This window comes from Sphaeramia orbicularis, chromosome 2 (assembly GCF_902148855.1).
Source record: "Sphaeramia orbicularis chromosome 2, fSphaOr1.1, whole genome shotgun sequence".
NCBI lineage: Eukaryota > Metazoa > Chordata > Actinopteri > Kurtiformes > Apogonidae > Sphaeramia > Sphaeramia orbicularis.
This window is the reverse complement of record NC_043958.1, coordinates 2,858,437-2,874,372: the sequence shown is the minus strand read 5'-3', so window position 1 is coordinate 2,874,372 and position 15,936 is coordinate 2,858,437. Positions and strand designations below refer to the sequence as shown.

Here is a 15,936-nt window from a genome sequence, read left to right as displayed (position 1 = left end):
CTCTGAGGGTTATCTATAATGAAACGACCTCATAGTAACTGTGAAATAATATTTCATTTTACAGATTCAGGGCAGGTCAAGGTCAAGGCCTTGCTCAAGGGCACTGCAGCAGAGCATGTGGTTGTTGTGGGAACTGAACCTGTGAGTTTCCAGTTGTCGGTCTCCCACAGAGCAGCCACATGTCGGCTGTTTCTCACGTTCAATCAGCTTCAGATGTTCTGCTCAAACTCTGCTGGGAATTGGAGGTCAGGTGAGGCCAATCCCTAAGTGTGTGTGTGTGTGTGTGTGTGTGTGTGTGTGTGTGTGTGTGTGTGTGTGTGTGTGTGTGCGCATTTGTGTGAATAGTCTCTAGACACTGTGGCTTTGACCTCTTGAAAATGTGTCAAATGTTTGGCCTAAAGCTGCACCGAGCACAACACAAACCACTTGAATCCCTGAACCTCAACCCAACAGTGGAAACACTTTGGTTTGTTTTTGCTGACGACAGTTTCCTCAGTCTGGGCTGAGTGATGCAATTTACTAATAAATCAACAAGAAACACACAGAACATGACCAAAAAAATCACCTATATGTATCACACTCACACTGTTTTGTTTTTTAGATATTTTTCTTCTTTTCTTTATTCAAACATTTCAAGTAATCTAAAGGGAAATTGTTTGTCCCCTTAACGGCTGAATTTATAAACAAGTATATTAAAAAAACGAATTATTTGCGTTTTTGCTTTCAAGCAGATGCTAAATTAAGTGATTGGGCAAAAAAAAAGGAGACAGACACTTGGGTATGATGCAAACTGCAATGTAATGAAAACATAATAAAGCAGATTTTTCAGTCTCAGGAGATGGAAATGGGTTTATGGATACAAAAGTATTATTTCTCAGCTTATTCCATTGATGAAAATTTGCAATAATTGATGCTTAGTGCAGAAATCATGTATAGAAATATTAATATATGAATGACTTTGATCGACTAAAGGCTTGTTATAATTATTAAAAATCACTCGATAGCAATTAATAGAGTTAATAGTGATTTCTTTTATTATCTTTTAAGAGAAATTAAGGATGTGAATCTTAGTCAAGACTCATGATGCATCCTCACTTTTCTAAAATCCTGCATATTTACTTTTACATTAGTCGTCAAACTAGTAAATCTTCATTCCATGTTATTAACAACGGGTTTTAAAAATCACATAACAGTCTGTAGCCCTGAGGAGTCTGAGTGTATTCTGGAGATCTGGATATTTTTCTCATTCTCGTATTTTGGGCAGTTTAGGTTGTAAAAACAGAGACTGGAACTCTTGTTGGTGTCTATCTGTGGGCATGAGGAAAACAATAGCATCACATTCTAATTTACACGTATCTATGGTTTCTTTGTGGAATGAACCTGCACCAGAAAACATCAAATATAGGTCGTATAGGTGTATAAGTCAGTGTGTAATCTGCAGGAAATTGAGGTCAGCACAGGCACCTTTAGGAGATGGATATTTCAACAAACCCAACCCATGACTTAAAGTGACAGACAGACTGTGCCCAATAGTATCCACAGAAATATTCAACCCTTTAGCATAAACTCTGAAAAACCTCTGCGCGTTTCCATCGAACTTACCCAGTAAAAAACTTTCCCCCGTCTCAAAACTTTCCCTAATAATAGTTCCTAGTAGGAGGATTGGACTTTTCAGATTGCCTGGAATTCTTGGGGGCGGGGCTGTGTGTTGAAGAATGCTGATTGGTGGAACACACTTGCAGCATTCCACACTTACATTCACCCTCCATGTTTAATCCAGTGCTGTCTGCAAAGCTTTATACCATTTCTACAAGATTCACTTTGTTTGTGTTTTGATCATTTGGAAAATGGAGCAGAAAAGAGAATCTATGAGAAGTGGACGACGACAAGGACCTAGGGCTGTTCGATATGGGAAAAAAATCACATAATAATTTTTTTTCTTATCAGACAATATTGATAAATATCACGATATAAATCAAATCATTATTTTTGTCAAGCTCAAATTTTCCTTTACTCATAAGTTAGACACGGTGGTGCAGTGGTTAGCACTCGTGCCTCACAGCAAGAAGGTCCTGGGTTCGATTCCAACACCAGTCGACGGGGGGTGGGACCTTTCTGTGTGGAGTTTGCATGTTCTCCCCGTGTCTGCGTGGGTTCTCTCCGGGTACTCCGGCTTCCTCCCACCATCCAAACACATGCACTAATAGGTTAATTGGTTAATCTAAATTGCCCATAGGTGTGAATGTGAGAGTGATTGAATGTGAGAGTGATTGTTTGTCTCTATATGTTCAGCCCTGCGATGAACTTGGCGACCAGGGTGTACCCCGCCTTCGCCCCTATGTAGCTGGGATAGGCTCCAAGCGACCCCCGTGACCCCAGTGAGGATAAAGCAGGTTCAGAAAATGAATGAATGAATCATAAGTTAGATGTGAAGACATCAGAAGGTTATTTTTGATTTAAATATGATTTGTTTTCTGTCAGAGGCTGAACATGACAGATGTGCTGTCATGAAACAACTGTTTCAGAAAAATAAAACAGGTACATATATCCAAGTCAGCAGGACTTCAAGCAGTCTGTGACTTGAAATAGCCGAGTCTCACTTGTACAAATGTTCAGGAACTTTGAGGTGGAAATAAAAAGTATGCAGAGGTGAATAAATTCCTGGCGATAAAAGTTCTATCGGTTTGGTCAAGAAATTTCACACCCATTTTTGCATTCCTGAGTGAACAGAGATACTTCAGAAAACGGAGGTCACATGGACAAATATGTTGAAAATGCATGTTTAGAAAAATATCTGTATTAGTGTGGACAGGGAAGAAACTAAGGAAAACACTGGATCACACACTGCACCTATTCCATCTGAAAACCTGGAGAACATCCTGAGTTTGTTAGGTCTTCCAGTTACAAAGGGACAGTTTGGATCGTTTGTTTTTCCATTCTTATGTGTATTATGTTAAAAGAAGGTTGTGTGGGCAATAGCTGTTAAAACAGAAGTAGAAAATAACCATTACAGCAAAATATTAGGCTTGTGTTGGTGTCCAAGTGTAAAATGTGGAGCCGGCCTTGACGAGACCTCCCTCCTGTAAATACGACATCTGCTTCCAATAATACTCCAGAACTCGATATATCTCAAATCGAGATCGCTATCGCCGCATTCCTGATGGCACAACTCCCGGAACAATGAGTGGCCAGTGTTGTTTATCTGCTAAATCTGTCCTGGAAGGTCCGTCTATGAGTGAGCGTATATGAGCATGACAGAGTGAGGGCTTTGTGTTGGACTTAAAGAAACACTCCCCTGCCTTCACACAAAGACACTTTGTCTTTACCAGGGCAACGACACCTTTACAGAACAAAAGAAACCAAATATGATGTTGGCAAAGGTTCCTGCTCATGTTACAATAAAAGCACAACAAGAGTATTTGAACTGCACCGATATCCAGGATCTACAAACCATTCCACTGCCATAAATGTAATAGGTTTGAACAAAAACAAGCTGTGTATATGTGCCTTAGCTTTAATATTTTACACTTATCTTTTGTGTCTTTATTTAAACCTCAGAGCTTTAAAAGGATTTTCTCTTCATTTAATAGATTAATTATCTCATTGTCTTGAATATTTTATTTCTTTCTGATTTTCCTTGAATAGTTTGTTCGTTTTCCTGATAAATTTGCTAATTTTTGTTCATTTTTATAATAACTTTGTTGACTTTTTTGATCAGTTTCATAAAAACTTTGTTCATTTTCTTTATTATTTTGTTCATTTTTTGTAAATTTTCAAAACAATTTTGTTCATATCTTGCTCATTTGGTCCTTAGAGGACTTAAAGTCAGCTCAATCAAGAAAAGAAACATCATGTTGTACGTTTCATTTACTACTAGAAAATCTTAACGCGTTAAAAACCATAATTTAGAAAATGAATAATTCATTTTAAGTCAACATTTCTTATAAAACAATCTTTATTTGCTTGTAATGAGCAAAAATTTCTATAAAATTTGGACTTTTTACTAGTTTTGAGTCTTCAAGTGGTTAGATTTATTTAGCTTTTACCCCACTAGCAGATTTTTAACTTAAAACAAAAAATGTAATCAAATTTAAGAATATTTGTATTATTTCAAGAAGGGCTGTATTTACAGTAAGACTGTCCTACTTTTTTTAGTTCTTGACAACAAAGCTCAGTGATGTTTTAACCCTCAGAGCTTTAAGGAGATTTTCTTGATTCCTACATTAAATTCACTTTTTTAAGGTACTTTAACACAAAACCCAACTGTTTCATATCTAAATGTTCAGTTCAATCTCAGCTTAATATAACTTGTAAAAACTGTGGCATCATGCTGTTTCTAATCAAGGCAATTACTTAATGTACTAGAAGCACTCGGAGAGCGCAGACCTCCGCCAAGGCTGATCAGTGGCCCCCCCCCCGTGGGCCCCCCCACGCCAAGAAGGTTATGTTTTTGCCAGGGTTTGTTTGTCTGTCTGTCTGTTTGTCTGTTCGTTAGTGTGCAACATAACTCAAAAAGTTATGATTTTGATGAAATTTTCTGGTCTGCGACCCCCCCCCCGTGGGCCCCCCCACCCCCGATCACCACCAAAATTTAATCATTTCTTCCTTATCCCATTTCCAACAAATCCTGAAAATTTCATCCAAATCTGTCCATAACTTTTTGAGTTATGTTGCACACTAACGGACAGACAAACAGACAGACAAACAAACAAACCCTGGCAAAAACATAACCTCCTTGGCGGAGGTAAAAATAGCCAAAATCTTTACTTTCCCAGGTGTCAGTGGGTACACTCTAATATAATGCAGGAATATAATAATCTTGTATTTGGGTTTATACTGTGGATTTCTAAGCTCTGCCACTGTTTCTGAGCTCTGAATCCAGTCAGAACATCCTGGAAGTGAAAGTTAGATGATGTCCATCACATGTCAGTCATACGAGAAACATCAGCTTCCAGATAATCAACTATGTCACACATAAATCACACATCACAGAGAGTGTTCAGTCCAGCTGCTTTTATTCTTTCTATCAATCAAAAACTGGTTCTGAATTAAACTGATCTTAACTTCTTGTCATGGGCGATTACTATCACAAGAATAGAATTTGTGTTAATGTCATAATCCTAATAATGATCATTCTAACAATAGGCTAAATGTTTTCATTTTTATTCAGGGTTTAATTTGTTTATATACATGCACTTTTTGTTTTAAGCCATCTTCACTGACACATATTTTCCAAACAGGTATTCATGCCTTCTGTTTTGCAAATAAATCATATCCACACAACCTTTACTAAACATCTGTCCACAATAGAATGAAAAAAAAAAACAACAAATCACCACAAGGCCTCGGAGAAACCATTATTTCTGTTGGATTTTCACCTGTGTACACAAAAAGAATATGCTTTGTGGAGCTCATCTAAGTACAATGTTGTAAAAAAAAATGAAGTCAGTAAAAGATTGTAACCAAAGGCAGCAGCACAATTAAATCATTAACAGCTCCTAGTGCGGTTTATAAAGTTAAATGTGAACTAATAAACTAATAAAACTAATACTAATAGCTAAAAAATGATAACAAAATACATAAATAATAAAAACTAATAAACTAAACTACACACTCATGCATGTGATATATGGAAAATATTAATATTCTATAATTGATAGTGCATGATGCGATTCTGTAATAATCCTGATAGAAAAAGGAGAAAGTGTTTGCGTTAGTTGTGTTTCCCTTTTTTGAGAGAGTATGAGGAAGTTTATGTTTCAAAGCAAAAAAGTGCAGTGAAAATAATCAGTAAAATAACATTTTATTTTTCTATTTCACAGCCTTTTTATGTCACTTTATAAATCTTACATAAACTCATACCAGGACGAGGCCGTACTTCTTTATTGTTAAAGATATATTATAAATTGTTTTGGTGTTGATGATTAAAAGCTCATATTACACTCACTGTTTTGATTTATGTTTGATTTAATGTTCTAAAAGAAGCGTACGCCACAAAAAGTAGGTGTGGTTTTGCCTTGAGTTTTTTTTCATCCTCTCACATCTCTTTTTTTTTTTTATCTTCCTTCATTTCTTATGTCATGTTTGTGTTGTTATGTCTTTTTAGGAAAATTGTGACCACATAAACTATACACCAACACAACATATGCATAAATACCTGTGTAAAAGAGTGTACTTTTCAACAAGGACCCACATTATAGCACTACTTTACATGAAACTGAAGCAAAAGAATTAACATTTGCCATCATCAGACACAATTTTACTATGTCTCAGATATTCGTATGTAAAGCATTCACTATTAAAATGTGTGTCTTTGAGAATTGATGCAGTATCCATGAATACATGTATCCAGGTGTTTATACAAACAGATATTTCTCCACCTGTTTTCAATAATGACCAGATGTTTTTCAGAAAACTTTTCATCTTCACAAATCTGTATGATTACACCTGTAGAGCGCCATCGGGACGTTAGAGATAAAAATAACAAAAGGTCACATATGACGTTGTATGTATTTTTTGTTGTATATTTACACATACATACATTCAGGACCCAAAACTTTATTTTTCCACCTGAACACACACAAGAATGAAAAGTGAGCCTTAAAAATACTGAAAAGGTGACACAACATTAGAAATGTATGAAGTTGATGATGACAGAAAGAACAAAATCATTCAAGTAAACAAAAGGAAAAGAAAAACTCACAGATTTCACCAGAAGACTCCAGAATATTGAAATCAATGAGCCAAGACTGAACAAAAAATGCACAAAATGTACAATTATTTCACTGAAGAACCTTATGTCCGAAGAGTTTACCTTGTCCCACCCCCATTTTAAGTTACTTGACTATGAAAAAAAAGAATAATTCATTTGTATGTAACATTATTTTCATTACAGGTAAATGTTCTGAAAGTTAAAGGTTTCCTTATGTTCGAAGTAAAGTTTCTCATCATTTTAATTAGAAAATATTAATTATTTCATTAAACAATTCGTCTTTTAATGAGGTCATGTAAACTTCTTGCATCTTGCACTCCCCGGGTACAGTATGATACTATTTATTCTTTTACTTGGGATGTGTCTATGGCATGATCTTTTATGAATTGGAATGAAGTTGCGACAGTGTAGTGTGTAAACACACAAGTAAAATGCCTCAGGCTGTGGGTAAATTCATCTGTGGGTTAAACAGTCAGTCAAACACACTCATAAGTCACTCTACCAACACCCCCCCTCTACCCCACCCCCTCAAAACAACAAAGAAAAAGTAAAAGGTAGATTCCCTGAGAGCAGCTTTTCCCAAAAACCCAGAGTGAGTGAACATGGCAGACTTACGTAACCGTTTGCGTGACACAGAACTATGTTAATTTGAGTCGAGGGAGGGAGGAAAAAAACAACCCCTCGAAAAAACACACAGAGACAGAAGGAAAGACAGGAAAAAAGTATGTTGTGGCAGTCGGCGGAGGAGGCAGAGGAGGAGGAGGTAGAAAAAAATAGAGTGCGTCTCAGATTACGCCATCCTCCCTCTCTCCCTCCTTCCTCCCTCGTGGAAACATCGCGTGAGAGCAGCCTCGCTCCACGTCCTGATTATGATTAATGCAGGTAGTACCACACACACACTGAAACCACGGTTCTGGCAGGGTTCTGTCACAGTTCTCTGCTCAGGCTTGTAGTTCTGCATGGAGCCGCGGACGACCCATCTGGCTTTTTAAAGTTAAAAACTGCAAAACGGTTGAATTGTAGTGGGAAAGACGTGGTGAGAGAGCTCCACGGGACTATGGAGGTTCTATGATCATCTGTTCACACACGACAAAAACCCTCCAAAAAGAAAAATCAAACACTATAAACAGAAAAGTTTATACATAATTGGTGTTGTGCGGGGAGTTTGGGGAACAACTACTACTTTTTGAGCTAATTTACAATGTTAATCTCTGTTTTTTGCAGCATCCCTTTAGTTAATTAAAAAAAAACACACACACAAAAATACAAATGCTATGTTGAATGGAAACAGCATCTAAACATGGAGAGCTAGAGAAACTGGGGTTTTGTGTTAACCACGGAGTTTGAAACACAACTGTATGAGTCTACTAGCAGTACAGAGGGCAAAGCTAAAGTCAACTTTAACCCCTTACTGCCCAAATGCTTGTGATTATATGAAAAGAATAAAGTATTTATGTTTTTACTGTTAAGCAGATGCTAAATTAAGTGGAGATTGTTCATTTGAATACAGCACATACAATGCAACATACAATATTTTGGTGCTGCTGTTGATCAGTTATTCTAGTCAACAATAACAGTAAAAGAAAATGAGCAAAAATCAGTAGAAGGCCATGAAATGAATAACACATGTTACTGAAACAGGGATCATAGATAACCAGGAAACATATGTACTTTCACAAAGAGTGTTGAACTGCACCTCATCACAAAAACAGTGGAATATTGAGGAGAGGTTGCGAAAATAATTTACGAGGATTCAAACTCCCCTTATGTCACAATAAGGAGCATGATAACTGTGAATCATTGTTAGTATTGCTACCATTGTTTCACTCCTAACCCCTATAGGGTCCGTGTTCAAATATATAGGCCACCCGTGATGACCCAGGGCATCCTTGTAGCCTCGTAAGTCCAGTTGCCCACAGTTCTGTGTGTGTTGCCAGGGTAACATACCAATCTACACATTCTATACATCCACATAACCAGAAGAACATCAGATAAAAACACAATGACACCAATTATCACAACTCAAACAACAAGCCCTTAAATGGTCAAATCTGAAAATGAGTCGAACAGTCTGAGACCAGCGTATGTCATGGATAATTAAATAAAACAACAGAACAATGAGACAAACTTTGATAGCGCTAAGCTAACACTAAGCAGATCCAACAGTACAAGGATTAGTTCTACTGATAAAACTCACTGAAACACACAAAGAGCAAAAATAAATGTTGCATTATGAAGAGATGATGAGGAATGTTGTCTATTTTTACTGTTTTCTAATCATAACTTGGTTTATATGAATGAAGCTTCTGCTATCAGCTAATCCATTGTTTTGTGTTACGTTGAAATGACTCCAACTAGAAACAAACAGGTTAAAACTTTCTGAACACATTCTCAGGGTTTTTTAAAGATATAACTGAGAATATGCATATGTTACACTCTGTTTTATAGGTAAAAACTAGAAGTGGACTGATTAATTGAGTAGTGCTGATAGTGACTAAAATAATAATACTGACTTTGAATGAAAATAATAGCTAAAAAAAACTTAAAATCACTCCCAAGTGGATCATTTACACTTTGTTTTATATTCAGTTTCATATTTATTTGCTTTCAGTTTATCAGTGATTCAGATTTTTTATTCACAGCTTACATATATTTACAATTTAACTACATGTTCTATTATCTGGTTACCAATAAAGTGAATAATAGTTCACATCAGACACGCACAAGGTGTTTTCAGTGTCAAGTTTGTTTTGGAGACACGTTTATTTTTCCTGTTCCAATCTATTGTTATTGTGTCAGCATTTACAAACTCACTGTTGATTGACTTACAGTATAAACAAGCGCAAAAACACAAGCATCACACCTGTTCTTTTATGCCACAGCAAAACCAGTACATCTGATATTAATAGGTTAAGAACATATACAACTGGTACTAATATGCACCTACTGTTTATCTCCATGAACAAACACCTAATACTCACATAATCCTGTGACTTCTGCATATATTCTGCAAAATCAAGCCTACTAAAACCTATACATTACATCTTTTTAATCTTTCTATGATGTTATAGTGTGAAAACACTGGAAAAAATGCTAATTGTTAAGGCTCTATCACCATCTGAGGAGGCTGATGTGTTTCTTAATTCACTCCAGGATGCAGTGTTTCCCAAAAATGGGGCGCAGAAGATCTTTAAATCCTTGAAAACAATCAAACAGATCTAGACTTCCATTTAAATAATGATCAGTGCTATATCTAGCCTGCAGCACAAGGGTAAGGCCTCTGAGAAACCATTTATCAGGGCGCTAGAAACACTCTCAGCCTTCATACAGAACCAAAACCTGTTTCAGGCTTAATGGATCATCTCTGGATCTGCTGCTGCGGTCCTTCTTCTCTCCTGCCTCCGTCGTCATCACTCATTCATCCATATAGTTGTGATAGTGTTTATCATACAGTTAAGGTTCCTATTATTAGTATTAACAGTTACAGTAGTAGTATATCCACTGGCAGTACTTGTATTTGGAGTAGTAGTATTAAAAATTATGGAGATTTGTTCTAGTTATAGGTAATTATACTAGTACCAGCTATTTTAGTTTTTACCAGTTGTAGTGCAGTTTGCTGTGGATCCATGTGTCTCCCCCTATTTCCCCCCTTCTCCCCCAATCTCTCTCTCTCTCTCTTTTCCTTTAACCCTTTAACTGGTTTCTGGCTGTTAAAAGGAAGTTTTTCTTTGCCAAAGTCACCAAGTGTTTACTCCTGGAGGTTTCTGTTGGTGTCTGTGATTTGGCTTCAGAGTCTGGTTTAGAGACCAGCTCTAAATGTAAAGTGTCATGAGATAACTTTTGTTATGAAGTGGTGCTCCATAAATAAAATTTGAATGAATGTTATATAGCTGGGCCTAATTTGGGTAAATGATTGGCAAAAGGCTGTAACGAGGAAAACATTTAAATCAGTCTACATTCTGTTTACTCAAATCATGAGTTGAAACAACACAAGGTGGTGTGTTGTTGTATCTGATGTGGGGTTTCACTCTGCAGCGTTAACCTCCCCGCCTACAAAAAAACATCTACATAACATACATTCAGAAGTAATTTCTTTACAAACCTCAAATGGTGCTTCTATGTCATGCATTTGCATAAATAATTCTTGCATGTTCTAATTGAAATAATACTTTTTTTTACTGACAGGACAGGCCTTCAGTGTTCCCATGACCTTAGTCTGTTTAAAACAGCAGGGAAAACAGAATGTATGGAGACATTCAAGGGCTTTTTTTTGCTGTACTATCTGGTATATTGCAATCAAACTTCTTATGTAACCATGTATATAGTATATAGAGCAGGGGTGTCAAACTCATTTTAGTTCAGGGGCCACATAATGATGGGCCCAATATGATCTTGAATGGGTGACACCAGTAAAATACTATCATAATTACCTAGAAATAAGGTCAACTAAAAACTTTTCTCTATATTTTTAGAGTGAAAAAAGTTAAATTGCATCATGAAAATGTCCAAATAAACATATAATACCTACTCATGTGTAATTCTTTCAATATACATACTTTCTACATCATGCATTTGCTCAAATTATTCTCTTTTTTTTTTTAACTCCACTGTTCCCTGGACCTTAACATTTAACATTACTTCAGTCTGGTTAATACAGCAGCCTTTTGGATTCAATATGACATACAGTAATACAACTTCTGATGTAAATGCATATGTAGTATACAGAGCAGGAGTGTCAAACTCATTTTAGTTCAGGGGCCACAAAATGATGAGCCCAATATGATCTTAAATGGATCATGAAAGTACCAGTAAAATACTGTCATAATAACCCAGAAATAAGGTCAACTTTCTGTAGGTTTTAAGAAAGAGAAAAGTAAAATTACATTATGAAAATGTCACCAAAACATGTAAAAAAACTACTCATAAGTAATTCCTTCAATAAGCATACTTCAAATGGTGATTCTACATCACAGGTGCCAAACATGTGGCCCGGGGGCCAAATCTGGCCTGCCAAAGGTTCCAGTCTGACCCTTAGGATGAATTAGTGAAATGCAAAAATTACACTGAAGATATTAACAATCAATGGTGTAAAAATCATTTTAATTCAGGTTCCACATACAGGTCTTAACTGGGTCAGATCAGTAAAATTGTATCATAATAACTTATAAATAATGACAACTGCAGATTTTATCTTTGTTTTAGTGGGAAAAAAAAACGTAAAATTACATGAAAATGTTTACATTAATAAACTATCCTTGGACAAAAAATGTGAATAACCTGAACTATGAACAACCTGAAATGCAATTTTATCAATATTACACCTGGTACTACATGTGTGGTGTGTTTGTAATTGTAATGGAAGTTGTAATGCACATGTGTAAATGATAAACTGATAAATTGAGACAGAATATTGTTAAAATTGCACTTGCTTTTATTATGACATTTCAAGTTGTTCATGTTATTCAGATTTTTAATGAAATGTCGTAGATGTAAACATTATCATAATGTAATTTTACTTTTTTCACTGTTATTATTGTAATGGTCCGGCCCACTTCAGATCATATTGGGGTAAATGTGGCCCCTGGACTAAAATGAGTTTGACACCCCTGTTCTACATCATGCATCTGCTCAAATTATTCTTTTTTTTTTTTTACTCCACTGTTGCAGGACCTGAACATCTCACATTTCACATGACTTTAGTCTGGTTAACAGAAGAGGGAAAACAGAATGTATGGCCCTTCGGATTCACCTAAAGACAATGCAGCTACTATTGCACCCACAATGAAACTTTCAGCTGTCTCTATGCTTATTACTAAGTTACACAGGCTGTGATTCACACTGTTGTGGAAATGTTTACACAGAAAGAAACCTGTCCAGTAAACCTATAAATACATGTAACATGTAAAATTAAGATCTGACTAAAGGAATGCTGTGAGAATACACCATAAATGCATAGTTGAGTCATTACACTGATGTCGTACAGGTAATAGAAGGTCATTATAAGCCATATTTTAAGTTGAAATGTAGGTTTTTGTCATGTGAGAGGTGGAATTATTGGAATAAGAGTTGAACAGAGTCCAACAGGGTCAGCAGACACATTCACAGTGTCTTCAGGGTGGAGTATTATTAACACACCACATGTAAGGTAAGTACAAAACACTCACTGTCTTTATACTTAAGACATTCAACATCGTACTGGAGGTGAATATTCCACAGGTTTCGGTGTGTTATTAGTGTTGACTTACATTTTCTGAACCGGCTTCTTCCGTTTCTTCGCTGCGTAAAGCGCCGTATTCGGCAACATGGTGAACTGAAAGTTTTAAAACAAGGGAAAATAAGGATCTGTATCCTTGAATTTATTTCCAAAATCACGCGTCGAGATGTTTCCTCAAGGCTCACTCTCCCAGAAAAAACATAAATAAAGTTAAAAGTAAAACGTCGTGGCTGTAGAATCCTTTTTTTACTTTTCGTCTCCGAGAAAGGACAAAAATGCGACTTTAGTTGTCTTTTAACTACTCCAGACTCCCTCCAGTCGGCGTTAAACTGTCACAAGTTTTCATACTCCACAGAAGTTGACCACAAATCCCTTTTAGATGTGAAAGAAGCTGAAAACTCCACGGAGGATTTTTATGTAAGTTCACTGGTGCGCGTCCCCGTCGTTGTGATTTGACAGAGCTGCTCGTACCGCTGCGGTGGCGACCGCGCGCTGCCGACGCGGTTGCGTGTACGCGTGTGTGTATATGTCACTGTAACGCGAGAACAGTAATATTTAAGGTGGTCCAAATATGGGACAATACAAAGCTACACCACAGAGGAGCGGGAACACTGCGGTCCAACCGGGACGACCTTAAGAAGATTTATTTTACTGTACTATTTGACAAACTGTAATACTACTATGTCAATATATGTAGTATTTAGAGAAAGGGGTCAAACTTATTTTAGTCCAGGGGTCACATTCAGCCCAGTATGCTCCAAAGAGGGTCAGACCTGTAAAATAACAACATAATAACCTATAAATAAGGTCAAAGCCAACCTAGAGTGAAAAAAGTAAAATTGCATGGTGAAAACAATTATATCTGCAAACTGTCCTTTAAAAAATGTGAACAACCTTACATTTCTTAAGCACAATGTGAACTATTATTGTCATTATTATTATTATTATTATTATTATTATTCAGAGAGATTCAAAGATTTTTTTATTGCCAATTCACTGGATGCACAAGACATACAAAGAATTGACTTTTTCCCTTTCACCTTGTGATCAAATGCCATGCAATTAAAAAAAAAAAAATCAAATAGAATAAGGATTTTTAAAAAAGAGGTATGAAAGAAAAACTATAACAGAATATTAAATGTTCTATATATCAAACTTATTTCAAATCTATTTAATGGGAAATTATTATTATTATTATTATTATTATTATTATTATTATTATTATTATTATTATTATTATTATTATTTATGCAGCACATAAATTGGTTAGTGTTCATGGCTAAATTTTAGAAAAGATTATTGGAAACATGTTGTCTAAGGCTTTATGTCACCTTTGACCTGTTCAGCTTCAACCCAAATCCCTAAAATTAACAAAGTGCTGTGTGATCCTTTAAAAAAGAAAACAACTAATCAAACTGTTTCCTGAGTCAGTGATCGAGTGCTGTAGAAATGTTTGAGCATTTTTACTGTCAAACCAAGTACATTTTCTATCTTTAGTTGTTTCCTCATACTATTTAGAGAATGAAAACAATGTCCGCAATCAGAACAGTTGAACTCAGGGAGGTTAAACTCATTTCAGTTCAATTCACATTCAGTCAAATATGATCTGAAGCGAGTCAGACCAGTCTAATAATAACATAATAACCTATAGATAATGTCAACTCCAAACTTTTCTCTGTGTTTTAGTGTAACAAAAGGTGTATGAAAATGTTTCCATCTACAAAATATCCTTTAAAAAATGTGAATAACATGAACAAACTGGAATGTCTTAAGAGAAGTCTAATTTTAACAATATTTTCCCTTTTATTAATTGCTTTGTGTATTTGTAGATCCACTGTGATCCGTAAGTTGTTATGCACATTTTAAATAATAAATGGAGGCAAAACACTGTTAAAATTTGAGGTATTTTTCTTTAAAAATTCCAGGGTGTTCATATTATTCGCATTTTTTCAAAGGTAGTTTATAGATGTAAACATTTTCCTCAATGTCATCATACTTAAGTTACTCTAAAACATAGAGAAAGTTTGTATTTGTCATTATTTATAGGTTGTTATTATTCTACTGATCCGACCTATTTGAAATCATATTGGACTGAAAGTGAACTGAACTAAAATGAGTTTGACATCCCTGGTTTAGAGTCATGTGGTTCATTTCATGTTGTGCTATTATTAAAACGTAGATCTGTCATTTTATCGCACTTGTTACAACATGAGGAACACATTTCCCTTCAGCAGCTCTGCATTTTACACACAAACATCTGGGTGTGTACATAAAGAAATAAAGCATTTTTTAACATTCTCGTGTACATTAATACCTACTGAAATAAATGTGACAGCACTTTTTATTTTTTTGTGATTTATAACTAGTATTTATTGTATGACATCTACCTAACAGGACTTTCAAGGTCTACTTAAAGCCCCAAATGGAGATTCAGTCTCTTTAAAAGTGAATTATAATAGAGTTATCAAATTATTAAAAACATATTACAGCTATAATTTAAATAGTTGTAATATGGAATACTGACACCTGAACTTATGAGTTGTTATATAGTATATGTGTATTATAATACATTTAAATGATGTTTAGAATGTGTCATTATATGACACTAATATCGTAATGTGAAAGGATTATTATTAGGATCATTCATATCTTCTTCCCTATTACTATAATTATTAAGTTTCATTGGTTCATTATAGACATGGGTTTCATAGAAAGTCTTACCAAATATAAATTCTCGTAAAATAAAAGCAAAATAGCAATTCAGTTTTTTTAAGAATAAGAGCAAAAAAAATGGAATTCCATGCATTGTTAATATAAATAAAGTTAAAGTTATCGTGTCACCTTTTTCCATCTGTAGCCACATGTTGATTTTCATTTTTCTTTTTTATTCCCAGTGCTTAATATGTACGGTATTTCTTCTTATGTCTATGAGTTGCAGACTTGAGTTGGGGCGTGGGGGCTGTTGGCATCCATATTGCCATGGCAACCCCACTGTGTTTAATGCTAAACA

The 15,936-nt window shown here is 35.5% G+C and overlaps 2 protein-coding genes across 2 annotated transcripts in view; one reads left to right on the top strand and one right to left on the bottom strand.

Annotated features, from left to right (window-relative positions):
• Window positions 1-13,381, bottom strand: part of LOC115431969 (aryl hydrocarbon receptor-like) — an 82,703-nt gene extending 69,322 nt beyond the window's left edge. The window contains exon 1 of the mRNA XM_030152710.1: window positions 12,958-13,381. Within this exon, the coding sequence (XP_030008570.1) occupies window positions 12,958-13,016 (59 nt within the window). The 5' untranslated portion in view covers window positions 13,017-13,381. The remainder of the gene's footprint in view (window positions 1-12,957) is intronic.
• LOC115431961 (NACHT, LRR and PYD domains-containing protein 3-like) overlaps window positions 1-15,936 on the top strand; it is a 592,418-nt gene that overhangs the window by 391,618 nt on the left and 184,864 nt on the right. The window lies entirely within an intron of this gene.